Source organism: Mustela lutreola, chromosome 2, assembly GCF_030435805.1.
Source record: "Mustela lutreola isolate mMusLut2 chromosome 2, mMusLut2.pri, whole genome shotgun sequence".
Classification (NCBI taxonomy): domain Eukaryota; kingdom Metazoa; phylum Chordata; class Mammalia; order Carnivora; family Mustelidae; genus Mustela; species Mustela lutreola.
Window position 1 is genome coordinate 88,153,982 of NC_081291.1, and position 22,746 is coordinate 88,176,727.

At 37.0% G+C, this 22,746-nt stretch overlaps 1 protein-coding gene across 1 annotated transcript in view; it reads right to left on the reverse strand.

Annotated features, from left to right (window-relative positions):
• Window positions 1–22,110, reverse strand: part of KCNH8 (potassium voltage-gated channel subfamily H member 8) — a 384,883-nt gene extending 362,773 nt beyond the window's left edge. The window contains exon 1 of the mRNA XM_059162514.1: window positions 21,436–22,110. Within this exon, the coding sequence (XP_059018497.1) occupies window positions 21,436–21,511 (76 nt within the window). The 5' untranslated portion in view covers window positions 21,512–22,110. The remainder of the gene's footprint in view (window positions 1–21,435) is intronic.
• Between the last annotated feature and the right edge of the window lie 636 nt (window positions 22,111–22,746).

A 22,746-nucleotide genomic window follows, 5' to 3' on the forward strand; every position in this document is an offset into this window, starting at 1 on the left:
GAATCTCAAAAGAAGGGAACTTTCCTACCATAGGTTAACAGGCCAAGAGGGACCTACACTGGGAGAGGGAAGAGCTTTCCTTTCAAAGATGAAAATTGTGACTATATATTCACTGGATCTTTATTAACTGAAACTATAGTAACTGAAAGATCTTTTCATTACCTAATATTAACCCAAAGTGTCACAGGCCTTGCCCTAGATTTCACCCACATAAGAAGGAAACCACAGGTCACATAAAGATGGGTTTAAACAGACTGTGATGTGGCAGTGGGGAGCATATATAGTGATCGCTACAATTACATAATATTTGATGTGCCAGTTCTGATGTTTTCAAAATTTGTTTTCAGCCACAAAAATTCTCAAAGGAAAGCTGATGCAAAGCTCAAGGTGTAAAAAAGGTGATCCCAGAGTTGCTCTAGATGGGGGACGGACGGTGCAGGGAAACAAGGAAGGACAGGTACATGCCAGGTCCCTGAGGTTGCTGAAGGATAGGTTAACAGCCAGCCCTGAGATAGATCCTTCAGTAGTTAAGTCCCCATCACCCCAATAGTTCCCTCATACCCCTTGGTAATTCCACCTCTCTCTACCCCACTCCCACTCCTAAGCAGCCACTAATCGGCCAGAAGTATTTTTAAATTCAAATTAGCATGGCATTGTTCTACAGAAAACTCTGAATCTGTTAAAATATCAACAGACTTGTGGGCTTGCAGCATAGCCCTCAAGTGATCTCCAACACCGGTGGATCATGATCCCTCAGATAAGAAAAACGATTTTTAGGGGCGCCTGGGTGGCTCAGTGGGTTAAGCCGCTGCCTTCGGCTCAGGTCATGATCCCAGGGTCCTGGGATCGAGCCCCGCATCGGGCTCTCTGCTCGGCAGGGAGCCTGCTTCCTCCTCTCTCTCTGCCTGCCTCTCTGCCTGCTTGTCATCTCTCTCTGTCAAATACATAAATAAAATCTTTAAAAAAAAAAAAAAAAAAAGAAAAACGATTTTTAGTACTCATTCCAACAAGGGAGGTAAATTCCTGGATAATCCAAGGCGATAGTCATGGATAATAATAGCGTGTTCTAAAAAAGCATGAAAATGGTTTGTTTCTCAAAATAAAGTCAACCATGACAGTTAAGATCTTAATCATCTAAATGTAATGCTTTACATTTTAGCTCCAATTTTTTGTATTTTTATTAGACATAGACTACTATAGTCAAAACCGTATCTATATACTCCTGCTTCACTATTTATAAAGTGTGTGACTTTTGACAATTTATTCAACTTTTCTGGGCTTCGATTTCCCTGCCCATAAAATAGGAATAAAAACATCTAACTTGCAGTATTGCAGAGATTAAATAAACTAATGTAGCTAAAAATACCAACAACAACATTGGGTGTATGGTTCCTCATTCTCTTTCATTTTCACTTTTTCAAGTAAAATCAGAGTAAGTCTAAAGGAAAAACATGGTTTTGAAATTAAAGGACAAATGTAAGAATCCATCCCTCCCATGTACTAGCTTTGGGAAAAAATAAATAGCCTTTCTAGGGTCCTCTGCCTCCTTATCTCTAAAGTAAGGACAATACAAATATCTAGAATAATCACAGGCCAATAAAGACTCAAGTCACTTCCATTTCAAGGTTTGTCATATTAAAATTAAAGAGATACCAGGGGTCCCTGGGTGGCTCAGTGGGTTAAGCCTCTGCCTTCATTCAGGTCATGATCTCAGGGTCCTGGGATCAAGCGCCACGTCAGGGTCTCTGCTCAGCAGAGAGCCTGCTTCCCCCTTCTCTCTATGCCTGTCTTTCTGCCTATCTATGATCTCTGTCTGTCAAATAAATAAATAAAATATTTTTTAAAAAAATTAAAGAGATACCAGGTTATATAAAACATTAAATATTTATCTTAAATTTATATTAACATTCAAATTGTAGGATAAATTTTTCCCCCAATTTTTTTAATCTACTTCAGAAGATAATATTAAAAGTAAATTACTGGGGGGAAGGGTAGCTGGCTGGCACAGTCAGTATAGCATGCAACTCAAGATCTTGGGGTTGTGAGTTCAAGCCCCATGTTAGGAGTAGAGATCACTTACAAAAAAAAGAAAGAAAAAAAATGTTTAAAGTAAACTACATAAAAAGTCTAATTTAAGGAAATTAATACTTGGCAGCTTGGGGTAGGCCAAAAAGCCCTATTTCAAAGAGCTGTGAAAATGTTGGTATGTTGTAAGCAATCATAGGGTAATGCAGGGACTCTTTTGAGAGTTAAGACAGGTACTAAAGAATAAAATTACATAATTTTAAAAATGCTTGTTTTTTTTTATATTTGGTTTAGTTACATTAATGAACATAAAAAATTTTTTCCAAAGCTATTTCAAAGCATACTATTTCTGTAAAATAATATCTATATTTTTATATCACCAGAAAATAAAATAATTATCTAATCACAATGATCTCTTCTTTATATTTTCACATACTTAAGTCATGCACTTTGCCATATCTGTCTCCTTCACCAAGTTATTAGTATTATTTTAAAGAATGTGTCTTTTTTCATTATATGCAGTATTATTATTTTTAATTTTTTTCATAAAATTGCCTATAATCTTCCTCAACGGTGCATTTTCTGGTGAATGAAGTTGAAATTGTGGACATCTTCAATTAACTGTTCACTATAGGCCATAGAAAATTTTAATTGAAAAAATACCCTGTAGTTGCTGAAATAACTTGTAGGCACATGCAAATTTTGCTAAATGGATGATATTCTCAATTCTATTTTCTCCCCAAAATTTTGCCTCATGGCAAAATTACTTCCATTTTCATGGAGAATATCTCAAACTTACCTTTCAGATTTAAAGGGAAAAATATTTCAATCTAAAAACTTCATAGGTTCTCATTTTCCCTTATTCAGAGTAAATACCTTCAAACAGTATTTCTATAATACAAAAATTTTATAAACGGTGTCTTATGGGGCACCTGGCTGGCTCAGTCTGTAAAGCATGTGACCCTTCGTCTCAGAGAAATGAATTCAAGACCCATGTTGGGCATGGAGCCTACTTAAAAAAATAAATAGATAAAGGTATCTTTATGATTCTTTTTAGTGTTTTACCAAATACTAGTGCTACAAAATCACAGTTCTTTTCAATTGCTTTTAATTTCAGTCTGAACAGAAATATACCCAATTAAAAATACAATATGCATCAAGTCTTTCAAGTAGAAATATTCCAAAGGAAAATTAAAACATTTCAAATATTAATCTAATATATAGTTTGAGTTCTTATTGTTTAATTTTTTTCCCTTTGATTATCTAGTTACACTTCAAGGTATTTCTGTTTTTTAACTTTGTTTACAATAGTTGCTATCCACTAAAATGAAGTTTTTGGTACTCTGTTTATTAAATACTTTGCTTAAATATTTCCTTTTTTTTTTCTAAAGACTTTATTTATTTACTTGAGAAAAAAAGAGAGAACACACACATGAGGTGGAGGGGTAAAGAGGGAGCAAGAGAAGCAGACTCCCCGCCAAGCAGGGAACCCTTTACCAGTTGGGTACAAGGAGCCTGAGATCATGAACTGAGCCCAAAGCAGATGCTTAACCCATGAAGCCACCCAGGCGCCCCTGATTAAATATTTTCACATGTTTCAGACAAAATGAGAAGAAAAAATAAAGGCTCGTTTAGAAAAGACTAATAAGGGGTGCCTGGGTGGCTCAGTGGGTTAAATCTCTGCCTTCGGCTCAGGTCATGATCCCAGAATCCTGGAATCAAGCCCCACATCGGGCTCTCTGGTCAGCGGGGAGCCTGCTTCCTGACCCCCTCTCTGCCTGCCTCTCTGCCTACTTGTGATCTCTTTCTGTCAAATAAATAAATAAACTCTTTAAAAAAATGAATAACTTTTTGGACACTTGGACTACTAACCAAGCATGCATTTAAAGACTCGGATATTTTTTTTTTGTCTTTCTCATAATTTTTATTTAAATTTCAGTTAGTTGACATACAGTGCAATATTGGTTTCAGAAGTAGAATTCAGTGATCCATCACTTACATACAGCACCCAGTGTTCATCAAAGTGCCCTCCTTAATGTCCATCACCCAATTATCCCTTCCCCCCACCCACCTCTCCTCCAGCAACACTCAGTTTGTTCTCTATCATTAAGAGTCTCTTTTGGTTTGTTTTCCACTCTCTTTTATTTTCTCCCCCCCCTTCCCATATGTTCATCTGTTTTCTTTCTTAAGTTAGATATATGAGTGAAGTCATACAGTATTTGGCTTTCTCTGACTGACTTACCACACTTAGCATAGTACACTCTAGCTCTATCCACGTCATTGCAAACGGCAAGATTTCATTCTTTTTAAAGGCTGGTTAATATTCCGTTGTATATATATACCACTTCATTATCCATTTATCAGTTAATGGACATTTGCCTCTCTCCATTTGTCTCTGGCTATTGTTGATAACCTGCTATAAACACTGGAGTGCATGTACCCCTTTAGATCTGTATTTTTGTATCTTCTGGGTAAATACCTAATAGTGCAATTGCTGGATCCTAGGGTAGCTCTATTTTTAACATTTTTACAAACCTCCATACTATTTTCCAGAGTGGCTGCACCAGTTTGCATTTCCACCAACAGTGCAAGAGGGTTCCCTTTTCTCCACAGCTTTATTTTTTTTTTTAAAGATTTTATTTGTTTATTTGACAGACAGAGATCACAAGTAGGCAGAGAGGCAGGCAGAGGGGGTGGGGTGGGAAGGAGGCTCCCTGTTGAGCAGAGAGCCTGATGATACAGGGCTTGATCCCAGGACCCTGAGATCATGACCTGAGCCAAACGCAGAGGCTTTAGCCCACTGAACCACCCAGGTGCTCCAACTGCTTTTTTTTTTTTTTTTTTTTTTAAGATTTAATTTATTTATTGGAGAAAGAGGTGAAAGCAAGAGATATTACAGAGGGAGAGGGAGCCTCACCACTGAGCAGAGACCCCAATGAAGGGCTCGATCCCAGAACCCTTAGATGATGACCTGAGTCAAAGGTACATTCTTAACTGACTGAGCCATCCAGGTGGCCTACCACATCCTTACCAACACTTGTTTCTTGTGTTGTTAATTTCAGTCATTCTGGCAGGTGGGAAGTGGTATCACTTTGTGATTTTCATTTGTATTTCCCTGATGATGATTGACATTGAACATCTTTTCATGTGTCTGTCAGCCATCTGGATATCTTCCTTGGAAAAGTGTCTATTCAATTCTTCTGCCCATTTCTTACCTGAATTATTTGTTTCTTGAGGGCTGAGATACTAAACATTTATCAGATACATCCTTTGCAAATATCCTTCCCATCGGTGGGTTGCCTTTTAGTTTTGTTGATTGCTTCCTTCACTGTGCAGCAGTTTTGATCTTGATGAAGTCCCAACAGTTCATTTTTGGTTTTGCTTCCCTTGCCTCTGATGACATGTCTAATAAGAAAATGCTAAGACCAAGGTCAAGGAGGTTTATTATTTTCATTATTTTGCATGTTGCTGTCCAGTTTTTCCAGCACCATTTGTTGAAGAGACTGTCTTTTCTTCATTGTATATCCTTTCCCTCTTTGCCAAAGATTAGTTGACCTTTTAATTATGGGTCCATTTCTGACTTTTTCTATTCTGTTCCATTGACCTGTGTGTCTGTTTTTGTATCAGTACCATACTGTCTTGATGACTACAGCTTAGTAATATAATATAGCTTGAAATCCAGAATTATGAAGCCTCCAGTTCTTTTTTCTTTTTCAGGAATGCTTGGGTATTCAGTGTCTTTTGTTTTTCCATGCAAATTTTAGGATTATTTCTTATAGCTCTGTGAAAAATGTTGGTGGTATTTTGATATGGATTGCATTAAATGTGTGATTGCTTTGGGTGTAATAGACACTTTAATGATGTTTGTTCTTCCATTCCATAAGCACAGAATGCTTTTCCATTTCTTTGTGTCCTCTTTGATTTCGTTCATAACTGTTCTATAGTTTTCAGAGTGCAGACCTTTTACCTCTTTAGTTATGTTTATTGCTAGGTACTTAATTGTTTTTGGTACAGTTGCAAATAGGATCGATTCCTCAATTTCTTTTTCTAAGGCTTCGTTATTGGTAAATAGAAATGCACAATATTTCCACACGTTGATTTTATATCTTGTGACTTTGCCAAACTCATGTAACAGTTCTAGCAATTTTTTGGTAGAGTCTCAAATACACAATCTCACCTTAACCCAAGAGAGCTATAAAAGGAACAGCAAATAAAGCCTAAAGCCAGAAGAAGAAGAAATATAATGAAGCTTAGACCAGAAATAAGTGATATGGAAACAAATTTTAAAAAGTAGAACAGATCAACAAAACTAAAAGCTGATTCTGTGAAAGAATTAATAAAAGTGATAGACCCCTAGCCAGACCTATCAAAAAGAAAAAAGAAAGGATCCAAGTAGATAAAGTCATGAACAAAAGAGATCATACCATCACCACAGAAATACAATTATAAAAGAATAGTATGAGAAATTATATGCCAAAAGAGTGGGAAATCTGGAAGAAATGGACAAATTCCTAGAAAGTTACAAACGACCAAAACTGAAACAGGAAGAAATAGAAAATTGGAACAGACCCATAACGAGCAAAGAAATTGAAGCAGTAATCAAAAATCTCCCAACAAACAAAAGCCCTGCGCCAGATGGCTTCCCAGGGAAATTCTACCAGGCATTTAAACAAGAGTTAATACCTATTCTTTTCACACTATTTCAAAAAATAGAAATGGAAGGGAAACTTCCAAACTCATTCTACAAAGCCAGCATTACTTTGATTCCAAAACCAGACAAAGACCCCACTAAAAAAGAGAATGACAGGCAAATATCCCTGATGAACATGGGTGCAAAAATTCTCAACAAGTTACTAGCAAATCAAACCCAACAGTATGTTAAAAGAATTAATCACCATAGTCAAGTGGGATTTATTCCTGGGCTGCAAGGATGGTTCAATATTCACAAGTCAGTCAATGTGATATACCACATTAATAAAACAAAGCATAATAACCCTGTGTTTCTATCAAGAGATACAGAAAAAAGCATTTGACAAAGTATAGCAACCATTCTTGATTAAAAACAACAACAACAATAGAACCCTCAACAGACTAGGGATAGATGGAACATACATCAACATATATGAAAGACCCACAGTTAATATCATCCTTAATGGGAAAAAACTGACAGCCTTTCTTCTATGGTCAGGAACAAGACAGGGATGTCCATGCTCACCATTACTAACACAGTACTGGAAGTCTTAGCCTCAGCAATTAGACAACAAAAAGAAATAAAAGGCTCCAAACTGGCAAGGTAGAAGTCAAACTTCTACTATTTGCAGACGACATGATACTCTATGTAGAAAACCTGAAAGACTCCACCAAAGACTCAAATAGTTTAAAATTCTGACTGACGGAGGCAGTTAAAAGAGAAACCATGCACTGCCATACCAAATATCTTCCAGCATTTAACATCATATATCATGTAATATAACTATTAAAACAAATTCCTCATATATAAAAGTAGCTGGCAATTTTGACTACTATAGCTTCTTAGTAATTGATAGAATATCATTGTTTTTTTGACACAAAAATGAATTATACATACACCACCACCAAGTTCAAGCACATTTCTGCTTCATACATTTTTCATGTTCAATAAATATTGTTTTTACTGTGACACTATGCCTTTGCCAAAATTTACATTTCCCCTGTCACCAAGTAAGTAACTTTATGGTTAATGATCCATTTACTTGAATTTACAATGACATTTATAATAATGTATGATTCACTTTCTATAGAATAAACTTTGAGAAAAGCTTTACTTTTATCTGTGAATTAGATACAAAACTCAAGCAATATTAAAATTAACTTATTTTCCATCAAACACTCTCATGATGTTAATACTTGCTAAGTTCTTCTGTGATTCAAAGAATACATTAAATATTGTTGCTTCACTTTTTTATATGTATAAAAACACAAAATCAAAACAGAATGAGATTTTCAACAATAAAATACAACAAACTACTGATACATGCAAAAAGAAATTACAAAAACATTATGCTAAGTGAAAGATGCCAAACCAAAAAAAAAAAAATACAATATATCCTGTAACTTCATCACTATTATATTCTAGAAAGGCCAAAACCATAAGGATGGAAAACAGATTAATTGTTACTAGATAGTGGAAGTAAAGGGAGGGTATTTGAACTTTAAGAGCAAAAATACTGTTCTAAATCTTCATTGTGTTGGTGGTTACATGACTGTATACATTTTGCAAAATTCACTAAACTATACATTTAAATGGAGTGATTTTACTATATGCAATTATACCATTATAAACCCTACCCCCAAAAAAGAAGAAAAATTAATGAAATTCATTTAGAAGAGCAAACATAGTCTTCTTAAAATTAGCTACTAATTGTTTTTAAGTAACAACCAACAAAGCCGCCCAAGTGCCCCTCTGCTACTAATTTTTAAATAAATGATGATGCTTATTCAGCAGATATGTTGCTTCTGATTTTAAAGTGGTCAGTGCTACTGCCCCAATGTGGGCACCCGTGACAGATATAAACATCAACATTTTCTTTCAGTTATACACTCATCATCAACTTTCTTTAGAAATAGGAACTCAGTATTTCATTAAACATGTTTTTTTTTTTTTTATTTTTGTGAGGTCACTGATGCTAGAAAAGGTTCACTGCAAAAATTTTTAAAGCTACCAAAAATAGATATATTCTACTTAAATTTCATTGTACACCCAAATGATAATTTCCTATGTTTCCTACTGACTCTCTTTTTTTCTTTTTTAAAGGTTTTATTTATTTATTTGACAGAGAGAAATCACAAGTAGATGGAGAGGCAGGTAGAGAGAGAGAGAGGGAAGCAGGCTCCCTGCTGAGCAGAGAGCCCGATGCGGGACTTGATCCCAGGACCCTGAGTTCATGACCTGAGGCGAAGGCAGCGGCTTAACCCACTGAGCCACCCAGGCGTCCCTCCTACTGACTCTCTTAATCCTTCTTCATTTTCATTTTCATTTTCCTTCAATCCTACCAACAACTTCATGCATTTCACAGGCCTTGGTGCTACTGCATAATATACTGCATAGTATACATGTTGTGCTAGGAAAAGATATTTGTGTGTGTGTTCATATAAATCTGTATATACACAGAGTATTATTAAATATTTTGTATGTTGAAAGTGTTGGCATAAGAGATATGTATTATTGTTGGCATTTTTCAGACTTAAATACACATTAAAGTAACACCTATCTTCACTACACAGATACCTGAGACCTTAGTAGACAAGACTATAGTCAAAACCTATAAGAACTAATAGAGATCTACCAGCCCATTTTGACTTATTTTAATGCAATGATTAATACTGATACTTTATTAAAAATGAAAAAATTGTGCAAATGCTAAACTAAATGGGACTATATTCATAACCACAAATATGGATGCATCAGTACCCCCACCAAAATTCAGCAACACACATATTCTAAAAGAGAAAATTAATGTCAATATTATACACACACACAAACACAAACATATATGTGTGTAGATTTGTGTGTGTGTATGTTTCCAGTGTAAAAATTCTAAATAAACATTAACAAGTAGAATCCAATAACATGGTCAAATAACATTTATTGAAAGAATGCAAGGATAGTTCAATTGAATTTATTATATTAATTGATTCAATAAGAAACAGTGAATTACTTAGATGATGAAAAGCCAATTTATAAAACTGCTTAATAAAATAGGGATATATAACAAAGTCTCTCAATAAAGTGGAAATATATAATAAAATATCTATCTCTCAAACTAAAAGCCAGAAAAATAGTTATTAGAAAAACACTAAAATAATTTCCATTGAAAGTCAGGAACAGGAAGGATTTTCTTAACCATTACAATTTTTAATAGTGTTTATAATCTGTATAATATGAACCAAAGCAATTAGACATAGAAAAAATTAAGGGAACAAAATATAGGAGTTGCAAAAATTGGAAACAAACAAGAAAAATTTTTATTATTTGAAGACAGTATTATTTCTTAGCTGAAAACCCCAAGAAAACAACTGAAAAATTATTGTCAAGGATAATAGAAACTCACCAAGCTGGCTGGTTAAAAAAAATAATAATAAAATTGGGACGCCGGGGTGGCTCAGTTGGTTAAGCAGCTGCCTTCGGCTCAGGTCATGATCCCAGCGTCCTGGGATCGAGTCCCACATCGGGTTCCTTGCAGGGAGCCTGCTTCTCCCTCTAACTTTGCCTTCCACTCTGTCTGCCTGTGCTCGCTCTCACTCGCTCTCTCTCTGACAAATAAATAAATAAAATCTTTAAAAAAAAAATAATAATAATAATAATAGTAACACATAGGAATCAATAGCCTTCAAATAAACAAACATAACTGAATTAGAAAAACAAAATGGTTGTACAAAAGACTCCATTTTATATAGAAGTCAAAGATGAAATAACTAGGAATAAAATAAGTAAGAAATGTCAAAGAACTTTACTGGAAAACCCCCTGAAAAGATATAAATGATAGAAACACACAGCAAGTTTTTGATACAAATTATTGACATCATAAAAATATCATGTTTCCTACAGATTACATTAAAAATACCAACAACTTTTTTTTAGCTAGATAATCTGGTTCTTAAATTCATAGGGACTTCCAAATAAGTATTACTAATCAAGCAAAAAGTTTCCGGGAAAAATAGTGAAATAAGAGTTTTATCTTATTTTATTTATTTTTAAAGATTTTATTTATTTAGTTGACAGAGAAAGAGACAGCAAGAGAAGGAATACAAGCAGGGGGAAGGGGAGAGGAGGAAGCAGGCTTCCCCACTGAACAGGCAGCCCAATCCAGGGCTCGATCCCAGGACCCTGGAATCACAACTTGAGCCAAAGGCAGACGCTTAACAACTGAGCCACCCAGGTGCTCTGAAATAAGAGTTGTAACACATATCATAAAATTCCTATAATTAAAACTGTGGTACTAATGTAAAAAAAGAGATAGATGAGTGTAATAAGATTGAAAGTCATAAAATAGAAAAATTACATATAGAGCTATAGAATATTATCTATATGCACATAGGAATACAGAATATAAAATGATAAACTAGACATCTCAAATAAGCATAGAAAAGATGAATTACTGAATAATGTTAGGAAAATGGATAGGCATCTAAATGAATAAATTTTGATCCTTACATCATATTCAATAGATCAAATTGCAGAACTTATTAAGGAGGAGAACAAATTTGAATGTACAAAATTAAATGGTAAAGCACCTAGGATATTTTTTAAAAAGTTTAATATAGAAAATACCTCTCTAAGCATGACACAAAACACGCAATAAGGAAAACTGATTAATTCATCTATATAAAAATAAAAAGACCAAAATTGGAAACAAAACTATATACAATTCACTTTACTAATAAAATATTCATTTTGGGGACACCTGGGTGGCTCAATCAGTTGAGCGTCTGTCTTGGCTCAGGCCGTGCTTCTGGGGTCCTGGGATGGAGCCCTGATCCTCTGTCTGCCCCTCCCCACTCACCAGCCCTTCCTGATCTCTCTCTCTCTCTCACTCGCTGGCTCACTCTCTCTTTCTCTCACAAAAATACATAAAATGTTTAAAAATGTATTCATTTTAGGGGGTCTAGGTGGCGCAGTCTTTAAGCATCCGCCTTTGACTCAGTTCATGATCCCAGGGCCCTGGAATTGGCCCCACATCAGGTTCCTTGCTCAGCAGGAGGCCTGCTTCTCACTCCCCCGCTCCCCCTGCCTGTGTTCCCTCTCTCACTCTCTCTCTCTGTCAAATAAATAAATAAATAAATAAATGTATTCATTTTATTACTATGTTAAAAAACTCATAGAGAAAACCAATAATCCAATTAATAAAGGGCAATGAATACGGACAAAGAACACCCAGAAAAGGAAACTGCGTAGACATTAAATATATTAAACAATGTTGAATTTCACTTACAGAAAACAAATGTACATTTTAAAATTATAATAGGAAGTCGCTTTTTATCTTAAATTCAAAAGTAATTTAAGTGATGGGATTAAAACAAATATACTGAAATGTTATGCAAATATTAGTTACTAGTACTATCTTCCAAATAATTTTATAGCTTTTGGTTTCTTTTAACCGAAAATACACTAGACAATATGGAGCACTGTACAGACGGGCAAGAGTCCTCAGTGATTATTAATTCTATTATCCTAAAGCCTGAATCCACATATTGTTTGAAAGAGGGCAGCAAGCTCATTTTCAGATGACTGAAATGTAACCTAACCAAAGATGTACCAAATTAATAAATACAAAAGCTGCAGTCCCAAGACATGCAATCTTTTCCACCATTTATAGAATCATAATAGAAACATTTATTTAGGAATGAAGGTCAAAAATATGCCCATTTTTATCTTCTACATTATTCTCTCCACTGAAGAAATAACCAGAACACCACAATTAAGGGCAGGTCTACTTGTCAAACTGGGTGTTTTGAGATTTCGGTAACATGTGAACATCTTATGTGGATCCCTTTTTCTAGGAAATCAAACAAAAACATAGAAAGGCTGATAAGTTCTCTGGTCTCAAATCCTTCTAGTTCAATCACTAGAATGAGAACCTCATTTGGACTGCCAAGTACAATAAGAAAGCCCACCCAAAAGACTTAACAGAACAAAAGAAAACATGAAAAGAAAGAAAGAACTTTAGATTATATTTGCAAGTTGGAGAGCTAGGTATCCTTATTTCTTCCTGTAAAGTCTTTGCAGAGAAAAGGTAAATGATCTCTGTTGAAAGACGTCAACAATACTGATAGTGGAGAATATATTTATCCCAATAAAAGCAGACTCAAAATAGGTAGAAGAATTTCTTCTGTACGATGCTAACAAGGTAAAAACACAAGATGAGGTCACTATAATAGCTATGAGAATTAGAATATCTTCTATAGAGAGATTAGCCTGACAATAAAAGAATCACAAGTACTAAAATCAGCAAATTCAAAGAACCAAAATCGCAAAGAAAATGGATTTCTTTATTTTTTTAAAAAATGGACAGTAGATTTTCTTTGATGAGCAAAACTGCTTTGCACAGTGAAAGCATTAAGTAGTTCCAGACATGAGTCTTAAATACCAATCTAAAAACATTCTTTAAGTGACAAGTACTTAAAGCATAATATATCAAAAGAAAAAAAAACAGCATATATACTAGAAATGGCTAAAAACTTTAAAGCAGAAATTCCTTTTTGCAAGAGTTAGAAACTAGAAATGATACCACAGATTGCCCTAGTTTGTTTATACTTGCTATAAAAAACACATTTTAAAGGCAGTGTGATATAGTAGAAAAATCACAGGCTATAGTAGAAAAATCACAGGCTAGTGTGATAACATACAAAAATGCTGAGCTCGAGTTTTGTCATCTGTAACAAAAAGGGGGGCTGCCTTCCCCCTTGCTGGGCTATAGGGTTGTGTAGGAAAAATAAAGCACCAGTGTGGTGTACAGAATATATGTAGACATACCCAAAATGGTAGCCACTATTATCATTAAACTTTAATGAAAGAAATGAGTACTTGAACCATGTGAAAATGAGGTACTAGAAGCCAGTCTAGAATTATGTTTCAAAACTAAAGCTAAACAACGTAATACTGAATCAAAGGAAAACCAGTTAGCATCAAAGGGAAATAAAGACAATTACTGCACAACCCTAGCCTTCAAGGAGTTTGCAATTCTTTTACACAAAGAATCACTTACTGAGCAATGACTTTGTTCCAAGCTAAATCTGAGCAAGGGGAATTCAAAGGAATAAAGACATAGTTAGGACTTGAAGGAACTGAGCGCTAAAATATGAAAGCCTATCATCAGAACAGAAGTGAGTGGGCAAGATCACGTGGAAGCAAAGAACAAATGGCACCCAACTCGACTTGGAGCATCACAGAAAAAGTTTAGATACAAGGCAACCCTCAGGATGGCTCTTGAAGAAAATAAAACGTCTTGCTTGTCAAGTGACCGGCAGAGTCCGGGAGACTAGAACGAGCAAGGGATTCAGGGTGAGTATGTCTGCAGTCTGGGAGACAATGGTTTGAAAAGATTCTGCAGAATCATCTTGGGGTCATATGACACTAAGGACTTTGGACATTCTCCAGGAGGTAGCCAGGAGCTGATGGGTGGCTTTAAATAGAAGAGTTAAATGATTAAATCATACCGCTTTTATCGGAAATCACTCTAGGGATGACTTAGGCTGAAGGGTGGGGAGTAAGCAGGATAAAGGCCGATGGTCACAGGGATCCAGTGGGAGTAAGGTTACAACTGTGTAGGTAAAAAACAGAGGAACTAAACTAAAAGAAGCAAGGAACAGGAAGTGAGGAGTCAAATTAGGGCATTTCTAAAGGAAAATCTCAAAGACCTGATAACCAATTAGATGTGTGGGCAGTCGAGGGTGACCCAGATTTCTAGCTTGGAGAAATGGGTGCGTGGTAATGCCAATAATGGAGCCAGAAAACATAAGAAGACAAATAGGTTTCATAGGCTAGGAAAGATTACTAGTTCATTTGAGGACATGTGAATTTTGAAGGGTTTAAGGGAGATAGATAGTGCATTAATGGCTATGAAGGAAAACCAAAATATACTTTCCAGGGAATTTATAACCCAAGAATTATATTTGACTGAATTACTGAGAAAGCTCTTCGGTTGCTCTAGTTGCTAAATATGAACTATGTCACAGGTAAAGTTGAAATCTCATCTTTTTTGTTTGTAGGCTCTGCTAAACCAAAATGGATTTAAAACTTAATATTTAGACTATCTCAGCAAATATACATTGCCAGGGTGAACCCTACTATCTCTGCAGTGGTTGCAATTCTGTACCTTTTACTGTTGGCATTTCTCCAGTCAACTTCACTAGGGCTGAGTGCTAGCACACCCTCTATTCTTTTTCTTCTCCACAGGCACAGTTTTATAGTATAACACACCCCTGAAGGAGAAGCGTACTCAGCTATGCGGTCAGAAATCAATCTCTCCCTTTCCTAAGAGATAAAACTTAGCTCCCTGGGCAAAGCAGACATTTGTAAGAAAATAAAGAACACATCAATCCACTGCATTCTCTGGGACCCTTGTCAAAGTGTAAAAGCATTTTTTGAAGAGAAAGAAGAAACTTCCTAGGTGTCAAGGTGGGCATTTCTCCTGCATTACACATCAGCCTGTGGAATTTGGAAAGGTTGAGAGTTTCCAGGCACAGATGGCACAAAGATGTGAATCCACCATCTCCAATGGCTTACTAAGACTATGTACTCTGACTTCAAAGACATTCCATGTCCCACCTAACTGACTTCCCATTCTCTTCTTGCCTCTACCTTTTGCCATTCATGCCCTCTAAAAGACGCCCCTCTTAGCTTCAATGACAATGAAACACAAATTAGCAGAGTAAACAGATATCATCTTTGCCCTTATCACATATGAGCCAATCATTCCCATCCAGAAGCCATTCATTATATACAACCCTCCCAGATCATTCACCCACAGAAATTATTCCTGTCTCGTCCAGATTTGCACAGCCTTTTGCCTGTATTTCCTGAGTATTCTTATCTCTTTTCAACCTATACTAATTTTTGCATACATTTGTCATCTTCTTTGAGAAAAGAAGATTTATTCCAAAAGATCCTAGCATAATGGCTTTGTATATAGACAGTGTTGATTAAATACTGTTGAAGAAATGACTGACTGATTACTGATGAATAAGGTAGAGATTTCATCAGGGGGACTATATCATTCTAGAAGAACATTGAGTCTAGGATATCCCAGAAACTAGTAACTCAGGATCTTCAATGTATTTCTCATGCTAGAAGAGGGTTCATGCTATGGCCTTTGGTCTACAGGTGATATTAAAAGCCAGAGCCTAGGAAAAATATATTATGAGCATAACTTCCATTTTTAACACATTAGCTATCATTTACCTATATATAATGATGTCAAAACAAAATTATCGAGTATTTTAAAACTACATAATACAACCTTTCTTATTTGTGTATTTCACTCATCAAAAGAAATAAACATATGTCTGATAAAGACATAAATCCAATTCTTATAAATCAGACGCTTTGTTCATTGCATAGAAGTTATGAAAACCACTGTGATAAATAAAGCCTTTGCAGTGTAAAGAATTCATCAACAAAGTCAAAGAATGAGAATAAATAATTCCCTCCTCCCTCTTCTTTCTTCTCTCTTCTTTCTCCCATTACCTCTCATTATCTATACATAGGGAGCACCCTGTTAAGAGACTGGGATTAATACTCTGAAAACAATCCAACAGCTCCCACATTACTTCTAGACCAGAGAATTAAGAGTCTCTCAGGACGGCTGACTAAAATGAACAAGACTAGTTGTACTGATGTGCCATCTCCAGATGTGAAACAAGATGGGAACCAACTTACTCCCTCCAGGAAGTTCGGCCTTATATTCACTAAGATTCCAGATGTAAACTCAGGAGGGTTTCATGCTACAGAATTTCAGAGTGTGTTTAATAAATCTACTCTTTAGAAGAACAAATGTGAGAACATCCGGTTTTGTATAATAATACAACAGTGCATAGCAACTGTATAGACAGAGTTTCAAGATGACCCCCAAGTTTCCCAACTGCTTGTGTATACACTTTGTCCAATCCCTTTCTCTTGCCTATAGGCAGAACAGATGATTTTAGAGGTGTGATTAAGATCCATAATCAGTTGACAGTGAGTTAATCAAAACGGAGATTATCCTGGCTGGACCTGACTTAGGCAAACTCTTAAAAGAGAGACGCTCCTTCCTCTCTGGAAGAGGCAAACCATACGTTGTGAAAGGGCTAATGAGAGGACATGTGGCCACAACCTGAGGGCAACTGCTGGTTGCTGAGAAAAGTCCTTGGCTGACAGCAAGACAATAGAGGCCTCAATCACAAACTGCAGGGATTAAATTCTGCTAACAACTACATGACCTTGGAAGAGGGCCTATAGCCCCAGCTAAGGACTTATTAACAGCCTTGTGAGACCCTAAGCAGAAGACCGACCTAACCCTTGCCTTGTTGTCTGGCCTACAGAAAATGTAAGATAATACGCCACAAAGTTTGTGGTAATTTACTACAGAGAAAAAGAAAAGTGATAAGGAACTATCTCCCTAAACATGAACAATAAGAATAAAAGAGACTACGACTAGCATATAAAAAAATTCTTAAAGACTCTTTATAAACTTCTATTTGGGGAGCGATATCTCTAGAATGCTAGCTATTTCCTTGCATGTTTTCATGTAATAGCCTTTTATAGACAGACCCATACATAATGGAGCTCATTCTTTTTTACTGGCTAAATGCCTTTGCTGGTATTCTCCAAACTACAACCCAGCAAAGACTTAGGAAGATCTCCAGTGTCCCACCTTATTCTTCTCCCTTCCCATACCCCTGGGTTCATTATCCTTCTCTTTAAGATTGTAATGTTAAGAGCTCTATGTTCCTTGATGAAAGCATGAAAGGAAAGATGGGGAAAAAAGAAGAAAGGAAAGATGAAAAGACAAACCACTGCAGTTGCCCCTGTAAAGAAGTATTTCAATTTTAACAAATTTCCTTGGACCATTTTAAACAGGCTAGACAGGAGTACATAAAATATATGCAAATATGAATGAGTGTCTAAGCTACTGTTATTCTGAATACTTTGACTGGCATCTCCTTGATCGAGACCACTGGGTTACAAACTTCCTTTAAATCTTAAATCTTGTCTCACTAATTCCAAAGGAGAAGCACTGACCAAATCGTTGATAGGACTGGAAAATGTAGCCAAATACATACCTATGAAAATGTAGGCTAATATACCATTATGTTTGAAAATGGGCACTTCCCTTTGAATGCTTTATATCCTCAAAAAAAGAAAATAAAGTATTTTTCTCCAATGGTATCCCATGACAAATATTTATACTAAAAACTATTTCTTAAAAATATACTTATATGTTCTCTACTATACTTTATTTTGTGCTTATCACAAAAGTCTACTCAGAAAAGATTTTTTTTTTTTTAATATGGTAAACATATTTAAAAAAATGTAGGAAAAGTAAACTAGCTACAGGTCATGAAGTTAACACTTAGTGTGTGAATGTGTATATCTGTCTGTCTGTTTTAGATTGTTTCCAGTGAGAAATGTGGCTGCTTGTGAGGAGTTAAAAAAAACTCATTGGCATTACTCTTTTGTCCTAAATAAGGCATACATATTCAATGTTTGCAAGTTTCTTAGTCTCATTGCACTTCAATTAAACATAAACCAGGAGGACATATTTCAGAAGTAAATGTATTTTAGGGTAGTTTTATATAAAAAGATTTCTATTTCAATAAGTTTTTAAAAACTAAACTGGATATGAAAAAAATTCTAATTAATTGTCCACAATTATCCTTCAATCCTGACAAAGAACTCACTTCTTAAATACTAAAAGGAATAACTATTAAATAAAACAATAAATTGTCATCAGGTGATAAAATACATTAACTTCTTTTATGTTGCCTGTGATAATATTTCAACAAATAAATTAGGAAGGTTATCTTATAAGCTTTTATTGTTGTATACTTGTTTTTTTTCCCTGAGAGAAATTTTGAATGATGTTTTAAGTTTCAATATTTTCCATTATAGTATTAAGTCAGTAAGACTAATAACATTGCATGGTGGTTAAGTTAGCAAGGTGGTTTACCAGGGCTACTGTTCTTTCTCTTATTTTTTTCATCAGGAGTACCCAATATAAAATAAAATAAGAAATTAAGATGACTATATAAAGTATAACTAACAAATAAGGCAATGTACCAAATAAATATATTACATTTTGAGTATTATAACATCATTCACTTTCTATAGAGTTTTTATTTGGGCAGGTGGCAATTTGGCAAATTTAAAACTTGCAAACTCTTTTGTCTTGCACAGGAGAAAAATAAAGAGAAAGAAGGATGATCATAGGAAGAGTTTCAGGGTAGTAATTATACTTAAATTTTTATAAACACAGAAAAGATAACACAATAAGATAAAATACTTAGCCAGGGAAATGGTATGTCCATGATTCTAGATACAGAAATATCTGAAGCTAAAAATTTCTTTAAAGTATTTTTTAAGTTTCAGATTATTGAAGTCATCCTGCAATTCAAAAAAGAAGTAAATGGGAAAATACAATCTTCTTTCCTAGAGTGAAGTGTTTTGGGATGAGGGGTATTCATTAGATGTTGTAAACAAAACAAACAAAAAAGTCCTGCCAAAGTAAACCTCTATGTTACTCCTCCTTTTGCAATTTATTTCACTGATTTTCAGACTGATTTCATACAAAGTGGTTCCCTACAGGAATCCCCCAAACCCTGTAGAGCACAGACCAAGCATATTCACAAACAGTTTTAGGTTTTGGTCTTTCTTTTTGGTTTCTGTTTTCTAGATGCTGGTAGGTAATAATGGTCTTCCCAAATAAGAATCTAAAATTTCTCGTCTTCCATTTTATTAACATTAATGCTTAGGTTTTTGTTTGTAGGTTTTTTGTTTTTTTTTTTTTAAGGGAGCTATTCACTAGTACATCCATCTACATGCCCTCTGCTTATCAAATGTTACAGTGACATAAAGAGACAAATGTTTACAGTGACATAAATGCTCCAAAGCCCCTCTCATGAGTAACTGATACCTAAATATATTGCCGCAATAATTCTCAGAGCTGTGCTGGGATGATTCACTACACTTTGCACTCCATTCAACTTTAAATGGTGATGAGATTAGTAACTACCATTTACCAATAACCTCATTTTCAATAGATGCTTTTGGGATCCATGTTGAGAACCTTTGGGATTTAAATCTACAACTTCAAGAAGAAACATACGCATGAAACTAACCAGTTTCTAAGGTAATAATTAGTAGTACCCACATTTCCACATGCTTAAAGAAAGCAGTGGTGATTTTGTGTGCTGTTCGGGTGGTGAAGGTAATGGCAGTGGCAGGAACTATAAGTTTTATTACAATATTTTCTCTTATTGTCCAAAGAAGATACATTGTACTGCACTTCACCAATACTGTCTGACACATGTGAAATATAAAAGGGGAGAGAATGGCTAAAGCAAAAGTTAAAAACACCATAAGAATATTCACACCTTTTACCCTGAGTAGGGTGGACAACAAACATAAACATTGAAAAAATAAATAAATAAACATTGAACAAAATCAAGTAAATTCTTTACTTCCCTCCCATGTAAACTTTTCCAACTATTCATAAAGCACAAAGCCCAGGACTTTCTTCCCACCATAACAGGAATGTTATATAGACTACTGGAGTAGAAATAGAATTAGATGTACTCTCTCCTGTCAGCTCCATGAAATATACCATCATAGTAAAAAATAATTATACTTGAACCACAGAAAAGCCTTTAGAATGAGTTCCTGAGTTTTGTGTAAGAGGCAGAAAAAGGAAAGATAGCACACAGAAGCAACATAAGCTAGGAGGAAGGTGGGGATGTTCATAGTGAAACCAACGGAGAGCGTTTGTTAGGGGAGAAAGTACATACTCCTGAGCCTCTTGGGAAGACCAGAGGGCCCATAGAAAGGCTTGAGCAGCCTGGAAAGGAACGGGGACCTGACCGTGGTCCTGAAAAAGAACAACTTGCAGGTGATGATGAACAATCTCCAAGCATCCACACAACACCATATCCTCGTTTTCAACTATAACTGAAACAAGCTAAACGTCCATTAATACTCGCCCTCAAAAAAATATGTCCAAACTTTTCATATGATCAGCCTTTGTAATGCCCAGCTCTTCCCTCCCCATCAGTCTCTCCTAGGGTGTCAGGATAATTTCAGGATTGAGAGGTAGACTATTCTAGCTAAGAAGCAGGAATTAATTTTCTGACAAACTCGCAACGCTTAGAATTCTACAGAAAGCTTACACTTGGCAATCCTGATTCTAGTTTGCATTTCTTAAACTCTGGTGGGAAATCATGCCTATCCGAAAGACCTCAAGGAAGGATACTCTCTAGAAGCATAACATTCCAAACTCACCCTATAATCTAGGCAGCTTTGAAACTCTAGTAAGCTAAGGTGGCAATTCACTAACATGGACATTCCCACTTTGACCTCATAAAATTAATTTTTAAAAATTTCATAAGAAGATACCTAAATACGGGTCCCACACTGAACACGGGCGTCAGTGTTTCTTCAGGCTCTTTTCTAGCTCTCACAAACCCAGGAAGTCAAGGGGGCCAACTACACCAATCCAAAGTGTTAATACTACGCTGAACCTTGAGTGGGAGGAAATTTCTCCGCACAAAAGACACCTTTGCAAAAACGGAACGAATTTCACTCCGCTGGTGGAAAAAAAGAAGGTAGGGAGGGAAAGTAATTTATACGTGAAAAATCATTCTCGGAAAATACCATACAACTCGTCGAAGTGCAAGACTTACGTGTTCCGTCAAAACGGGTGGCGATGGTGTCGAGGAAGGTGTTCTGGGGCGCCAGTAATCCTTTCATAACCGGCATTTTTCCAGCGTGGTGTGAAATTCTCCATCAAAGTTTGTCCAGAAGGATGGCTCAAGAGGAAAGCGCCAAGAATGGAGAAGGGGAGCGCGCTGACGGCAGCAGAGGGGGACCTGGCGCGGTGCTGGGGCCGATCAGGGGGAGGAGGATGGAAGGAGAGGGGGAGCGCGTTCCAGCCGCCGCTGCTCTGGCTGGAGCCTCTCGGCGAGCGCTCGGCGAGCCCGCCCTGTACCTCCAGGCTCAGCCCAGCGCAGGCTCCCACTCCTGTCCCCTCCACCTCCGCCAGCTGCCGAACCCCACCCCCCTCTCACCGTCCCTCCGCGGGCGGCAGTTCCCGCCGAGCTCAGCCTCGCCCCCCACCCCGCCCGCCCGGGAAGAGCCCGCGGTGGCCCGGGGCGCCGCGCCCTGACCTCGGGCGCTGGGGTCGTGGAGGACGGCGCTCGCTGCAGGGCGAGGCCGGGTGGCGCCGAACCTCCCGGTTTCCAGGGGGCGCAGGGAAACGCGCGCGATTGCGACTCCCACCCCCCAGGAGCCAGTGAACAAAGACCCCTTTGTTCCCGCTCCGTCCCTCTCCCGGGGAGACCGGAGTCCCGTGGGTGTGGTACTGGAGAAGGGGAGGAGACAGGTTGGGGCAGGTACCCGGCCTCAGTCAGGAGCTTGGGAGGGGGCAGTCCCCCCACGTGGTGTCCGAGAGAGCTGAGGCCGCTGGACGCCCCAGGGGTGGTGGCCCTCTTCCGGCACACCTGACACTGCCAGTGCCCCAGTCTGGAACAGGGTAGCTTCGAGTTAGTTGCGCGGCCCCTTCCTAGTCACCCAGGTCTTTCAGCTTGAAAACTAGTCCAAAGCGCCCGGGTTTTCCCACCTCTTCTTCCTGGGCTCAAAAAGAGGTGTTTCGGCCCCTAACTCCAGATTGCCATTGGTCTTCCCAAGCCATTCTAAAGTAAAAGAAAATAATAAAGAGTTTTTTGTTTTGTTTTGTTTTGTTTTAATGGACAATGGATGGCTTCTCACTCTCCGGCCAAATGAAAATAAAACATTCCTAGAAAAGTTTTGTTTTTATTGGTTTGTGAAATACAATGTAAGTAAAACCAGTCAGCCTTGTAAAAAAAAAAAAAAAAAAAAAAACAGCTTCACCACCAATTAGCCTAGCCCGCCTCCTCTCCACCACCCAACAACCCCACACCCCTACGCAACGGCGAGGCTTCCTCTGAGACTGGAACCTCCCGGTGGAAAGCCTG